Raw genomic sequence first — 15,168 nt, forward strand, 5'->3', positions numbered from 1 at the left:
TCCATCACTGACGTTTAACACTGTTAGGGTCCTATGACTCACTCTCCACATAATAGTCTGAAATTCGCTAGAATAGTGCTAGAGTCGTCCTGTTCTCAGGTAGCCTCTACTGAATTAGCAGAATAAGATCGCGTGTCGTCTAGAATAAAATTCTTAAAAAATAAAAAAGTGAGAGGGCTAGTGACGTAAAACTAATACCATACATTATGCGACTGCGACTCCTGGAAACAATGGTACAGTGCAAATCTAAAAACCTTAAGCAATAAAAGTTTCATTTACAATTATCGTATGCCAGGCAGTTTTTTGACATTCACGCTTTGGTAAATAAGGATGACTCACGGGAGAAAGCAGCTATGATTAATGAAAATTTATTGCTATTTTGTTCCAGTGTATTTGGACTGACATGCGTTATATCGATAAGTGTCATATCACATGGTAAAGTCGGCAACAAATTCGTCTCAACAATCTCTGCTTCTCGGAATTGATAATTAGCCTGTGATCTTATGCATGACCGAGTTGATGGATGTGCTAAAGCATATATTACTGACTGATACTAAATGCCTTGCGTTTAACAGTCTAACAGGTTCATACCTTAAACGAGATGCTTGGAGTGAATTTATGTTGTCGATCGTACAGTGCCACAGGAAATAAATTTTATTCCACTGCTGTCTTGATTCACTGCATATGCTTAAGTTGGTGAATGAATTAAGCGTGTGCTTGTTGCCGGGGGTTGGATGAATTTGAATGGGGAACTGTAACTGGGAAAGAGGGGGATGTAGGAAGTATAATCAGGTAACGGGAAAGAACGTATAATCGGAAAAAGAGGTAGAAGGCATAATCAGGGAAGAGGAGGTGGTACTCGCAACGTGAATCCATGTATGTCCGTTCGTGTGCAGAGAGAGACAGAGTCTAAAACCTACAACGTGTGTACTGTACTTGCAGTCAGATTTCCAAAATGGTAGCAAAATATATCTTCAACTTTTGTAAAGAACAAGTTTTAAGAATTTAATTGAGATCGACCTGCAACTCTCATTTTCTTTTAACACTAAATAGAGAAAACGTTCATGACACAAGTCTAACTTAAACAAATTGACGTGAATTGGCAACGACGTGCTTGGGTTGCAAGGGTTGTGCGGCTGGCAGATCATGTTTGACTTTGATGGATGCTGACGGATTCGAAGTGTTGATTGCGGACGTCATGGTGTTGTCAGGATAAGATGGTGGTGGAGTAACTGGGATGGCAGTACTGATAGGACCATGGTGGACTGGCACCTCCCATGACTGCGGTTGTCTCACCACAACTTCTAGCGAACGTTTAAGCTTTCCCAAAAAGCAACAGCATTCGAGACGGTCGTGGCGGTACCAAAGAGCTAATAAAACGATGATACCACTGACAGGGATCTAGACAAAGTGGTGAAAGGAAGAAGACCCGTTGTTGTTCTTAGGAGGAATGCTACAGGCTTTGGCATCGTCTGCATTCGAGCTTACGTATAAAGTCAGGTCGTAGCTTGGTATGCACTTGCTATCTATGGGAATAATTCTTGCCGGGTTCATCATCCCGAGCGTACAGAGTTCCGAATACAACCCGAGAGTCTTGTAAACGCGTAAAACTGTTGAATTTACCTCGAACGCCAATCTAGCCCATGTTTTCCCGTTGCTTCCTTCCTTTATAACCTGGATTTCCTCTATCTCTTTCTCAGTGAAGGAAGAGTTCAAGAAAATGTCACAATCCACGGAGTTCACACTGAAGCTTATCATTCCACTGTTTGCGTGAATCAGTATCTCTGTCGATGAGTATTTGCTGAGTCTGATGTTGACGTTACTTTCTGGGCAGGCATAAAGGGAGACCGAGAGACTGGGCGGGAGAAAAAGGAGGACGAAGAGGCAGGGGAAGTAGGAAATATTTACCAAAACATTCCACCTTCCACCTAGCTCCATTTTCCCCCATCCAAACACCCCCTCCGTCATATCTTCAACCACTTCACTTCGATGACCCTTCTACTTTTACAAGTTTTGTTTACTTTTAAAAGAGGAATCGGTTTGCGGAGGGAGCAATGAATAATCCTAACAAGATCCGTATGCAAAAGCTTTACTGTAGATGCATCACTACTCTGAGGACGCACCACTGCCCAATTAACATATTATTAATTTAAATATTAGCCAGGACGAATGACTTGGTGAAGAGCGATGTCTCCCCTCTCCCGCCCAGCGCATACTTCAAACTGAGCGAGGGGGGAAACGGGGGAATTCCAGGCAGGTTGAGTGCGAATTGCACGTAGGCTACTGAGTTGCCAGCTGGAATCCGGACTGTACATTCTGACGTAGAGTTTGTTTTGTTTTATTTTGTTTTCCAGGAGGTCTCGTTGACGATAGATTTGTCTTGGTTAGGCTCTTGGGGTTAGGTTAGGCATTAGTGTTAGGTTAAGTAAGGTTAGGATGAGGTTAGATAAAGTCTGAGTAGGTAATTAGGTTAGGTGTTAAGAGGCTAAAATAGGATAAGATTAATTTAAGATACATTAAGAATTGGTTATCACTTGGATTACGCCCATGAAGAGGGACACATAAGTCTGAAGGGTATTTTTTTTTTTTATTGAGGATCCCCCACGCAGGATGAGGGAGAGCGGCGTGGAGTGGAGGTTAGTGAGAGAGAGAGAGAGAGAGAGAGACGGTGCGTGGGTTGAACAGAATTTTCCTAGAATGACCAGGTATTAGCAGTATGCATCAGGTGGTTTTGGCCTTCCTCTCCTATAATTCATTTCATTTTAGGTATTGCTGTTTTCAGTCTCTCTCTCTCTCCCCTATTTTCCTAATGCATTTCTACACACAAATCTCCGGGAAATCCCCCCCAAATTCGTCATTGCTTTCGCTCCCTCTGACATCATGAATTTACTAGTCCCTTAAACGTTTGTGATCTAGTGGTCAGAACGTCCCAGTCGGAGTGACAGCCCTCATAAGTTTCGATCCTCAAGACGTGACTGGAGAAGGCTGGTCATCTATCCGTAACTGTGATGGACTACGATAGCCTTAGACCTGTTTACATTATTGGAGGAAGTAAACGATGAATTATTGCTACCTGTTTGTTGGAAAAAAAAAAAAAAATGCACACATTACTATAGTAAGTAAAAAAAGGCACTACTAGCCAAAAAAAACTATGTGGTAGGCACTGATTTACGTGAACTACACCGTAAAAGACGAAAATCAAGACCAAGTTTTTGTAAAGTTGTATGCTCCGTTTGTTTTTACATGGCGGAACCGACCCACATTTATAACATGAATATTACAGGTGGTTGCATAAAATTCGGTAAGCCTTAGCTGAGGTGGGACTGAATCTCCTTGGTTACTACTCAAAAAGCGACCCTTCAACTGCACTCGGCCATCAACTGAGCTCAAAGGGGTTGGGGATGTCAGGTTAGACTAAAGATACTATAGATTTCCTTAGGTCATATTCTGGGTGACATAGAGGCTTCGTAGCAATTATTATTCTTACATTTTTATATTCTCTCATTTATACCGGTTTCATTTTCCCCATTACGTTTATATATTCTCATCATTGATTGTACTTTATTATTCACGTTATTTTGGTGCTTCAAAAGGATGTTAAGTTGCAACAGGTAAAACAATCGTTAAGGAAGGTGATACGTAATGCCCATAGCGAATTAGAATATGACCCAGAGAGAGAGGTCAGGAGGAAATAATAAAGAAGGGAAACTCAGAGGGGAGTAGAGAGGAAATACAGAGTCCATTGCATGAGAGAGAGAGAGAGAGAGAGAGAGAGAGAGAGAGTCGGAATTTTCCTAGTTACAAGGCATTATTCTGCAGCTGGCAACCTCTCTCTCTCTCATGTACTGACCAATCCTAGCACTTGCAATTTTTAGGTTAAACAAAAACCACGTAATACAAAAAGGTTTATTATAGTATTTTCCTCGCAGTTGGACTAATAAAGTATTAACATCTGAGTTAATATTTAAATGGTGTAACGATTAGAACAGACCTTTAGGAGTGAAGGTTGTATATTCCCTCAGTAGGCTGGTCATTTATCTTTAGATGTACTGAACTCCATTAGCCTAGCTACGAGCCCCTCAGTTTTCTAGGGGGTCGTGAGAGAGAGAGAGAGAGAGAGAGAGAGAGAGAGAGAGAGAAATTCATAAATGTGCAGTAAATTCATCTGAGATTCTTAAATATGAACCAAATACACCTCATAAACTGCTATATACTATAAAAAGGTATACATCCCATACACCCGTCAACAAAGTATACGAACAAATTCATCCATTCAAAATACATTATATACACTGATTAGGCAAAATATACATCTCATGAAGTCTAAGTAGTATATGGATAAATACACCATGCGTTGTTACAGCAATACAAAATATACACACTTCTGAAATATATTCACGTCAATATAATGCAGCAAATAAACTGTTAACATCGATATAAAATGTCATAAACCTCTTCATTACGATAACCTGCTTTCTATTTTAATCTAAATGTGTAATGATGTACAAAATCGGTTGGAAATAGCGAGAACAAGCTATAAAATTACGTCATTAGAGTGAAGTGATTAACATCATTTATACATTTGAAATTATTGGTTATTTTCTTTTCTTTTCTTTTTTTTTTTTTTTTTTTTTTTTTTTAACGGTCTGGACATTCCTAGCATTGCATTCAAATCTAGGTAAGGCCATATATTCAGCTGGGAGTGAGTCACACGAGGCCAGGGTTAAGATGTGCCACACAAACGCCTGCGATACAGAAGTGTTATGTGTTTCCCCGTTTAATCTATCCATTCCTAGCCCTCGCCAGTTCTCCGCCTGTCTGTACCCTCTGTCTCGCTTTCTCAAACACTGACCCTGTCCAGCCTCCTTGGTACATAGCATACTGATGTGTGAAAGTAATAAGGCAATTATGCAGGCAAAATTTGTGGTGGGGGGAGTACATCCCCTTATCTGGGCAGACCAGTTTTTGTTTATAATAAAATAACGATATTCGCCAAAATCTATGCAATTAATATCTTCCTGCATAGCCTTTATTAGTTCTATGATGATAAGTAAAATAAATGAGCATTGTTACTTTCATTCTTCAAGTACATTAACATATAATTCTACCATGAATCACCCACCCCAACCTATTACAAAGTGCTGGATCCGGACCTGGGTATGTACACACGACCAACAAAGATTGAATAGAAGAGGTCCAATAACATCTTCAAATCTAAGAGATACAGTTTGGAATGAGACAAGAAGATACACGTGCAATCACAATGCTAAGAAATGACCTAAGCAAGCAATACAGGGCACCCTCATCAAAGCAGGTGTACCATCATTGTGTACAGTAGAGTCACCAGGCACTTTGCATTAACCATCGTCTGTGGTGTCGCATTGTTTCGCGCCGTGTGCAGCGATAGTCTTTTTGATCGAGTGTACAGGATGTTCCCGACAACTAACACAATCAAGAGAGAAACAAAGCTAGCATTTTTAGACTCTGTCGTAGTTAACTTCATAACAAGGATCCTGCGTTCATCGTTCCCCCTATCTTCCACACACAAAGGTCGTGACTAAATAGCACCATATTGTGCCATCTTGACACTGTACGTAAAAACAATAACAACGGCGTCCTCCCATGCCACGTCACTGCGAAGACATTGCATTAAGGACAAACCCAGCTTCCTCCAAACGTATTTTCATTTGGAGCAAGGATCCTTGACTTGTGGCGTCACCTTGAAAGACCTTGTACGAACTTGGTGTGGAGAGCATGAGGTGGTTACACTGTCGTGGGTGATGGTGGTGGTTCCTGCCGTGCGATGTAGCTTATTGGATGAGTTAGGGGTTGGGTAGGGGGTGGGGGGTTGTGGTGGGATGGTGAGGGGCTGGGGAGGGGGTGGGGGTTGAGGAGGAATGAGGGGCTAGGGAGGGGGTGGAGTTCGAGGTTTGATGGCTGGGGCCTGTGAAAGGGGGTCGGTGGTTTAAGTGGGATGGTGGCAGTCTTCCACACCCACCACAACTCAATGATCCACATTCTCAGTCCTCCGTCCTGCTGAGAAAGAAACAAAGATTACCACACCATAACGCCCAGGGAATGAAGGGGTCCGGTTACGAGTGGGGTTTCTCGTACTGTTTACATTTCGTGTTTCATTACCTTACTCTTTTGTTTATTTACTGTTACTCTATTATTTACTGCTTATGGAATGAAATTCTTCGTGGATATATATTTACTTTGATGTATTTTTCACTGTTTACGGGAAGAAACAGTGCACACGTGTGTGTGTGTGTGTGTGTGTGTGTGTGTGTGTGTGTGTGTGTGCTCATAGGATTAAATTTTACTGATATGCGTCTGTTTACAATAATGATGATGGTATTTTTCACTACTACTAAGATGAAATATTATATTCCTTTTACTAAGACGTAGCCTAAAACTACCATCTTTCCATACTGAATGCTGAGTTGCAACAACAGATTATCAGAAAACTGTGCGTGTCAAGAGGTGCTACAGAAATGTTGTACAGCTTAAGTATTGTCCTATTCCGTCAGTGAGCTACGTGAAATAAATACAAAAGGGCGAAAATTTGGGCCACGTTAAGGTGAAAGAACTATAGCCTCTCTACACTGTGAAGCCCCTATGCAATACCTGGTGGCGGTCACTCCTTAAGACGTTTGAAGCCAAATTGGTTTTTGAACCGAGAGAGGATAGGTGGCTTGTCTTCGTCGGTGTTATTGGCAGGCGATGATGTCACTGGCTCTGGTGGGAAGGGAGACGATGCCACTGAGTTGGATGGCAAAAAGGCGATATCATTAGTGGCGGCTGACGGATTCAAATTTTTAGCAGCTGAATCAGAATTTATGGTTGGCAGATTCGACTTGGTAGCAGCTGACGGGTCGGTGTTGCCAGGGTAAGGTGGTGGCGAAGGCATGGTGTCTGGACACAGCGGTGGTGATTGCGTGGTGGTGTCAGAATAAGGCGGTGGTGACTGCATGGTGTCGTCAGAATAAGGTGGTGGTGGTGGGTTGGTGAATCTGGAGGAGCCATGAAGGTCTGGCTCCCATGATTCTGGCCGTCTCATAACCGTAGGCAGGCTTCTGGGCTTCTGCAAATACGGACAACATTTCAGACGACACCAGCGACAACATGCAGCGCACAAAATGAGAATACCACCCACGGGGACCCAAATAACATGGCGGGAGCTATAGGAAGAATATCCACTGTTGTTATTGTAGTTATAACGAGGGACATTTGGAGGGGTTTTACAGAATACAGCGACGTCTGTATTCCTGCTTATGTTCAGCTTGAAGGGGTGTCTCTGTATACAGTGGCCATCGGTGGGTTCTCCTCTCGTGTCGTTCAGTAAAGAAATCGCCTCCTCCGTGTAGAGCTCCGGAATCATACTCATCTTCGGGTAAACATAGACGGCTGAGGAGTAGACCTCGAACGCCATCTTCGTCCACCGTTTCCCGTCCATTTCTATTACATTCTTTCTACTCCGGACCTCTTCCTCGGTGTAGGACGCGTTGAATGAAAAGTTACATCCCTTGGAGGTAACGAGGAAGTTGACCTCCCCTCCGTTAGGGCGAACCAGGATCTGATTACTTTTGTGCAGGTCGATGTCGGTGTGAGTGATTGGACACACATACAAGTTGTAGCAGGATGCGAGAACAGGCAGGTGTAGAAACATGAAGAGGAGGTATGGGAGTCGATTAATATTTATCAGATCATTCCACTTCCTGCACACGGCCATTTTGCCTGCTCCAAACACTCCCTCACCCACGTCCTTAACCACCTCTACTTCGGTGAACAATTTCTTGCTATTTCCACACGCTTTTCTTCACCTTAGGAGGAGAAATAAGTCACAGGAAGGAGTAATGAACAGTATGTTTAACTCGTCACTACAAATGATCCCTCCAAAGAGCAACAATATTCTGCGACAAAAGTTATATACACCGCCACACAGTACACGGGTTCACCAGCAAGTTATATGAACCACCATACACAGCAGGGGCTCGCCAACAAAGATTATATACACCACGACTCTTAGTATGCACCACTAGTCACTCTGTACTGTATATTATAAAGGCAAAAACTGTTGCTCGGAATGTTGGAGTTGACGAGAAGCGGCTACGCACCCGCCCTAGTGAAGGCCGACTCCACACTGAGAGAGTGTGCAATGCGCATTATTGTTGCCACACTTTTAGATGGGAATTATTGTGCCGGCTCTTCAAAATTACGTTTTTTTTTTTCGTTGAAATTATTGTACAATGTTAAATTCATTTTTATAATGTTTAATAATCCGATGTATCTTAAAACTGTCGCCGATACCATGGTGTATTTACTGAAAACTTACCCATTGCAATTGTAAGGTTCTGACATACTCAGATGTGTATTTATCGCTTTATTTTGTATCAGAATTAGGGTATACCATGAAAATATCATAGTGATATTATAATAATATAATCATATCCTTTATTACAAAAACAATATTACAAGAAAAAGAAATAGCCTTTGTGCCACTCCAGAAAATCAATCTGGCTAGCAGCAGAATGCATCCCATAGAATTTAAATAGACAATTCATAGACATGTGCTTACCTTTGCAGATAATAACTCAGTAAGACCATTAAAAAAGTATTTTCAGTGATCACCATTACGTTAGCCCGTAAGATCACTCATATGTTAAACTGTGGAACAACTGTGCTTGACTAGCTATGCGTGCCACAAAATTTACTGCCATGCTAGCTTTCAACCCAAAATTATCATACAAACCGTACGATAATAAAAAAAAAGGTACCGTACGCGTACCAGAGGCAATATTATCGTACATATACGATAATTATCGTGCATGTGGCAACATGCATGCGCGCGGCAGGTCTCAGCAGAGGTGGGCCACCTACTCGGAAAATCTATTTTACGTCATGTCTGTTTTCTAGGAAGCTGTAGTTTAGGGCATGTGTTTGGGTTAGCTGAGACGGTTAAGCAAGGGAGGAAAGAGGGCATAAGAGGGTTAAGTGAGGGAAGAGGGAGAACGCGAAAGGTTTAGTATGAGAAATAAAGCACATGAGAGGATTGAACGATTACCCTGGGAAGAGAAAGCAGAATGAGAGGGTTAAATAAGTAAGATCATCCTGGGAATAGAAAGCACACAGGAGGGTGAAGGGAATATGGTCATCCGGGGAATATAAAGCAGATGTGAGGATTAAGTAAGCACGATCAACCTGGGAGGAGAAAGCACATAGGAGAGCGAAAAATACGATTATCCTTGGAAGAGAAAGAAGGTAGGAGGGTCGAGCAAGCACGGTTATCCTGGAACGGGAAAGCACATAGGAGGGTTGAAATGTATGATCATCCTGGGAAGAAAATGCACATGGGAGAGTGAAGCAACCACGGTTATCCTGGGAAGAGAAAAAGCTGAGTGGCCAGGACTCAATGCCAGACACTTCCATGGAATTCTTAAGAAGATTTCCCTTTCGTTACCAAGACTCATTTTAGCAACATAAGAGCAACAGGTATAGGAGGATTTGAACTCTGTCTCCTCGTCTTTCCAAGCAAAAATATATCTTCACTACGAAGGAAATCGTTAAGTTTTTCTTGTGAATGACGTGGTGTAACTGTACCAACTGCAGGAAATCCCCACAGAAGTTTCCTACGACCTCGTAATATGCCGTCCTTTTCGTGGGTTTAGAGAATTTGTAACACTTTCTTTATAGTGAGTTAGGATTGGATGCTAAGGTCCGTATTCTCGTCGGTTAAGAAACTCCTAACATCCCTTCCTAAGTAAATTATTTTCTTTTTTATGCCTTGTCGCCTCTTCTGTGTTGCCTAAATCATTCTAATAGCATCATACTCTTTTAAATAACGTACAAAAGGATATTAGCTAGCCATATCCAAAAATAAATCGGTGAGGAAGAGGTGTTAGGGAGTTTCTTTAACCGATGAGAATACAGACTAATGTGGCTTTGAAGATCTCGTAACAATTCTTCCTTGGCGATTAGATCTTAGATGTAAACTTTCCATATAATCCTCTTTGCGCTGAAATGGATATTGTCAGTATAAGTGTTTAGGAAAATGGGTGAACACTTCGATTTCTACTTCTGTCGTTCACCTTTACACTCCATCACATCCAGGGAGAGGGATCAGTGGCTGTGCTGTAGGGGTGGCCCGCGTTAGGGAGTCTGTGTGGCGTGTGTGCTTTAATTTTAGAGCACCTTTAGAGCACTATGTTGTAATCTCAGCCTGTTCTATTTGCTCTATTGTTGGCTTTCTTCATTGTGCTTCTATTTTGTTTCGGTTGTGGTGCTTGAGAGGGACGCCTTCATGTGGTGACACGGATATAACCAGGCGGCTCAACTGCCTAGATTTACAAAGGTCCCTCAGTTATTTTCCTATCCCACCAAAAGAGGATGGTAGATTACAGGTGGATGGCAACTTCAGTAGGTTTGGGACACTTGCTATCATGCCAACCCCTTCCCACCTTCATCCTTTCCTTACATTGCCGTCTCTCCTACCCTCCCTCCTGCCTTCCATGCCCAGCTTCTTTCTCCCCTCTAACCTCTCTCCCATTCCTCTTCCTTTCTTCTCTCCTACTCATTTTCCTCATTTTCCTCCTTCTCATTCCCTCCTCCTTCACTCACTTCTCCCCACTTCCTCTTCCTCCCCTCCCTGTCTAACATTCCCTCTCCCTCACACCACCTCCTCCCCTCCCCTCCTCATCTTACACCACCTTACGCCAATTTCTTCCTAGAATTCCGCACCCAACTACACCTCTCTCTCTCTCTCTCTCTCTCTCTCTCTCTCTCTCTCTCTCACACACACACACACACACACACAATAAAAGGGTTAACGCAATCATGGTCAGGAAAACTCCAATATTGATCTGGCTAACTGCAGACGATTTTATTCAGCAGAGTAGACCACAGGAGCCTGATGTATTAGGTCACCACTAACCCTTTTATGGTGGGGTGAACTCTAGTAGTCCAGCTGATGTCAGACGATTTTATTCAGCAAGTGAGTAATAGGAGCCTGAATGTTAAATAGATCCCATACTAGTTTCACATATATAAAAGGTTTAGAGTGGTAAAATTCATGGCAAATGTTTATATTCTTTATTGTTCATTATACATTTTCCACCTTACAACAGGTGCTGAGAAATTGTGTAAAATTCCACTTTACATTATTTACAGATATTGAGAATTTACGTATAAAAAAAGGCAAGCAATTATCAACACCTTCATAGCTGCCTCACACACTCACACTTTAATCCTATGACGCATTTATTATAAATATTTGTTCACATTAGCATTAGCTTATTCTAAAGTATTTGGCATTATTGACTAACTTTTACCTATTAGTGCCCAGGGATGTGTGGGGGGGGGGGGATTTTCCTGGAACGGTGCTTAACGTACCGCCCTCCGCCTATCGGCTTATGGTCACGAAGCTCATAGGTCAGTTGCCAGGCGTTCCCCCCTTTATCAACTTTTAAAATGCCTAATTCCATTATTTTTAGAGAACCATGTGCACTAAAGGGTTAATTATCCTTTTTTTTTTTTTTTTTTTCAAACTTCCATCCCGTCTGACCTAATTAGACAAGTGCCGTCGGAATGTGGGTTGCATTGCAAGTTTCATGGGAGGCTTCGTAGCACCTTTTCCTAAGCGATTTATTTTGCACATATTTTGGCCATATGGAGAGGATGGAGAGCGAGAGACTAACGAGGAGAGTGTATGTGACTGAGGTTGAGGGGGGGGAGAGGGAGGGGGAGGCCAAGGATGAGATGGAGGGATGGAATGGAGAGGTATATGAGAGAGCGAGGGGTGTGAGCTTGGAGCAGAGCAGTGAAATGGCAGGGGACATGGCGACACGGAGGCGATTTGTTTGTAGTCACCCCTAACGGGATTAAGGCGTCTGTTAATAGATATTTTGTAAGTTATTCGCATCATTTTAATATCGACATAGTTATAAGGTAGAAATAAGCCTCCTTGTTTACTAATCACCCTCGTCTGACTACACATGACCATCGATTGAGCTCTGAGGGGTTAGAGAACTTCGTCAGATTAGAATAAACATACTACAGAAAGGGAAATATAAACACTAAAAACTACAAAGCGCCTAGAGAGCGCATACTCCAGCCAACGCCATTACATTTTTTTGCTAACTGCTCCAACTTTTTTTCCCTACCAGACGGGCACTTTTACGGTCTCACAGTCACTTAATTCGATGGCGTTAGTGTGCCGTTACACGGTTTCAGAAGACGCATACCTTTGTCAACGCCAGTAAAACTTATGATTTATTCCTGCATCCTGATCCGGATCCATTTCAAAATCTAAGCAGCTCATCCTTAACCCACTGTCCACCTATCTACCAGATGTCATTGAAATCAAATACCAGCTTTTTCAGATATCTTCTACACAAGTAGACAGACAGACAGACAGACAGACATAGGTGAATACATAACATCCACCCAGCTTCGTTGACGGAGGTAATAAATAACTACAGGGACCCTTCCAACCCGCCTCACTATGAGGCAAGTGGTTAGAAGACTTAGGAATAATGCCTAGCCAAGGCATCAGCGTTATGTAGGCAGACAAGCATTGTTACTAACTCACAGTCTTTTCCTAAAATATATCCGACAGTAGCTCGTGCGACATCCACATCACCAGTTGTTACCGCTGGGTTCACAGGGACAAGACAGGAACAAACTTTGTACAGGGACAAGGCAGGTACAAGTTTCGTCCGAAAACTTGACCCGCTCGGGAATGGAACTCAGGTCCTTCTAGTTGTGGGCTGGACGTGCTAACCACTGCATCACCGGGTCTTCCAGCACGCAGATCAAGTAGCTGAAGTAAAGGTGTGAGGTGTTAGATGTAACCCACGCTTACCATCTGGCTGCCTCCATCACCGCTGCTGGAAGGGAGAAACAAACAAGAGATGAGTACACGAACCATCACAATAACAACATCGTTCCTCCTAAATGATACCAGTTACTATCATCCTACCTTTGAGTGCTATATATTAATTAAGACAGGTATCTTCAACTTACAAATATCATTATAATTACCATCATCAGCAGCATCCATTTTAACAATACGGCTGTAAATTCTCCAACTGCACACACACACACACACACACACACACACACACACACACACACACTACTTACGTGCTATCGTTGTGAAGATGATTGTATCGGAAGTGCTTCTTGAAATACTTTGAAAAGAAGCCAGGTTTGCGGATGGGCGGGAAGCTCTGGGAGTTGGTGGCGGGAGGCATTTGAAGTGCTAGTGGAGCAACGGAGTGGCATGATGGAGGAGTGGCGTGTGGATGGTACGGTGGAGGCAGGTCTGGGTCTGATGCTGGACGGTTGGTGGAGAGTCCCTGATGCAAGATTATTGGTAGGGTATTGTTGTCTTCTTTGTCAGATAGTGGCTGGATGGTAGGGAGCCCCTGGTGCGGGATTCTGGATGTGACAGTACTGACATTTTGGTTCTTGCCGTATCCATCCCCAAAACATTTGCAGGCCCCGCCCTCCTTGCTCTTAGAACACCAACACAGACACCACAGCAACACCATCACGCCGAAAACAGTAAGTGTGCATACAATCAGCAGGTCGGAGTTTATGTCGAAGTTCGGGTGCTCATAATCCAACACATGGTGACTGCCCGAGTGACTGATGTGATAATGAGTATCCGGGATGATGGCACCACATGTCAAGTCTGGAAGGATGAGAAGCAGTAGCAGAAGAAGAGATGGAAGGTTTGAAAACTGCATCAGGGGAGAGGGAAGGTTTAAAAATGGCGCGTCTGTGTGTCCCAGCTTCCAGAACTTTCCTACCAGCACACCACACAAGGCCACAAGCGTCCCCATCCCGCCTTCTTGCCAGACACCGAGCTACTGATAGCTAGCCGCTCCTACCTGGGGATTATATACGCCGACTGTGGGTTGGTTGCTTGGATATCGTGGTGCAATACAGCCGTTGCACCAAGGCAAATGTGTACAGTATTTTTAAGGGTTACCAGATGTAGAGCTAAGAGACCGAAGCACACAAGAGCCCCTACTCATATCCATAGGGTCTCTAAAGAATACTGGAGACTATAGATATACTGGGGTCCCTAATGCACACTCTACTTCATCATGTGCTGTCAGGTTGCTGTTCTTCCTGCCTGATGTCACATATTAGCGAATGCAAAGAGACTCCACGGCGATTCTGGTAAGCGTAGATTCTCCAGGGCCGGATCCAGCACTCTGAAAAGGAGGGGACGTGATTCCTAGCAGGGTTTTCACTTAACGCATTTACACATGAAAAAACCAGAGGGCACTATCATCTTACTTGTTTTAATTATTGGAGTACAATAATATAAAACAAATGCAAGTGCAATAAGAATTTTATTGTACATATTTTTCTTTTATTTTAAATATTCACTGATCTGCAGAAAATAAAGGGGAGGGGCAGACACCACTTAACCCCCCCCCAAATCCTTGCCTGTTATCGTGCCAATAGTATCACAAAATTAACAATAGAGAACAAAACTGTTATTCAAGTGCATTATATGTATCATGTGAGTTGTATGAGCCATATGATATTTATCTATTCATTTATTTAGTAGGTAATTCGGCTCACTGTTATCTTGTTTTTTTTATTTTTTCTTGAAGGGAACAATCATGCCGACTTCTAGTCATTGGTTCCTTTCTCCTTGCATTAAAAAAAAAAAAAAAAAAAAGGTGTTTCTGTAGTCTTGTGGGAGATTTGCACTATTTGCTGATATATAAACATCATTATGAATTACAGTACATCATTTAGCCTAGTGACGTCATGTGCCTACGTATGACGCTGAAAAATCAAAATATTGCATCACTAAGGTACGGATCGTCACGTAGCGTTTCCAGAGAGCATTGCGTCACGAAAGAAGTCATGGAAATTCTGGATAGGTGGAGCATGCTTTAGGCTGCCTCTTCCCTATGATTACGTCCTTTGATATTTTAGTCTTGCCACGTTCAGAGGATTTTATTCAGCTTAAGGGATATCTCTAGCAGTTTTACTAATATCAATAAATCGTCTGAAAATAACAACAACAGCAACAGTTATAATGAGGATAAAAATAATAATAATAATAATAATAATAATAATAATGATGATGATGATGAGAGAGAGAGAGAGAGAGAGAGAGAGAGAGACATTCCTGACTTCCCC

General features: G+C 42.6%; 2 protein-coding genes across 4 annotated transcripts; both read right to left on the minus strand.

The window, feature by feature from the left end:
• Positions 1-5,114: 5,114 nt before the first annotated feature.
• On the minus strand, positions 5,115-8,104 carry LOC145413537 (uncharacterized). Of its 2 annotated transcripts, none has more exons than XM_080283232.1 (2): positions 6,628-8,104; positions 5,115-6,033 (listed from the first exon to the last, which is right to left on the minus strand). In XM_080283232.1, exon 1 carries the CDS (start codon positions 7,730-7,732, stop codon positions 6,638-6,640), a length of 1,095 nt encoding a protein of 364 aa, XP_080139358.1. In that variant the 5' UTR covers positions 7,733-8,104; the 3' UTR covers positions 5,115-6,033; positions 6,628-6,637. The 2 variants fall into 2 exon arrangements, with proteins under 2 accessions (XP_080139358.1, XP_080139357.1); XM_080283231.1 differs by having other exon boundaries at positions 5,115-6,036.
• Positions 8,105-11,099: 2,995 nt separating this feature from the next.
• LOC145413365 (uncharacterized) lies at positions 11,100-13,852 on the minus strand. Of its 2 annotated transcripts, none has more exons than XM_080283044.1 (2): positions 13,141-13,852; positions 11,100-12,881 (listed from the first exon to the last, which is right to left on the minus strand). In XM_080283044.1, exons 1-2 carry the CDS (start codon positions 13,842-13,844, stop codon positions 12,839-12,841), a joined length of 747 nt encoding a protein of 248 aa, XP_080139170.1. In that variant the 5' UTR covers positions 13,845-13,852; the 3' UTR covers positions 11,100-12,838. The 2 variants fall into 2 exon arrangements, with proteins under 2 accessions (XP_080139170.1, XP_080139169.1); XM_080283043.1 differs by having other exon boundaries at positions 11,100-12,884.
• Between the last annotated feature and the right edge of the window lie 1,316 nt (positions 13,853-15,168).

This window comes from Coenobita brevimanus, chromosome 96 (genome assembly GCF_032717465.1).
Source record: "Coenobita brevimanus isolate Jiangsu-jjx chromosome 96, ASM3271746v2, whole genome shotgun sequence".
Lineage (NCBI taxonomy): Eukaryota > Metazoa > Arthropoda > Malacostraca > Decapoda > Coenobitidae > Coenobita > Coenobita brevimanus.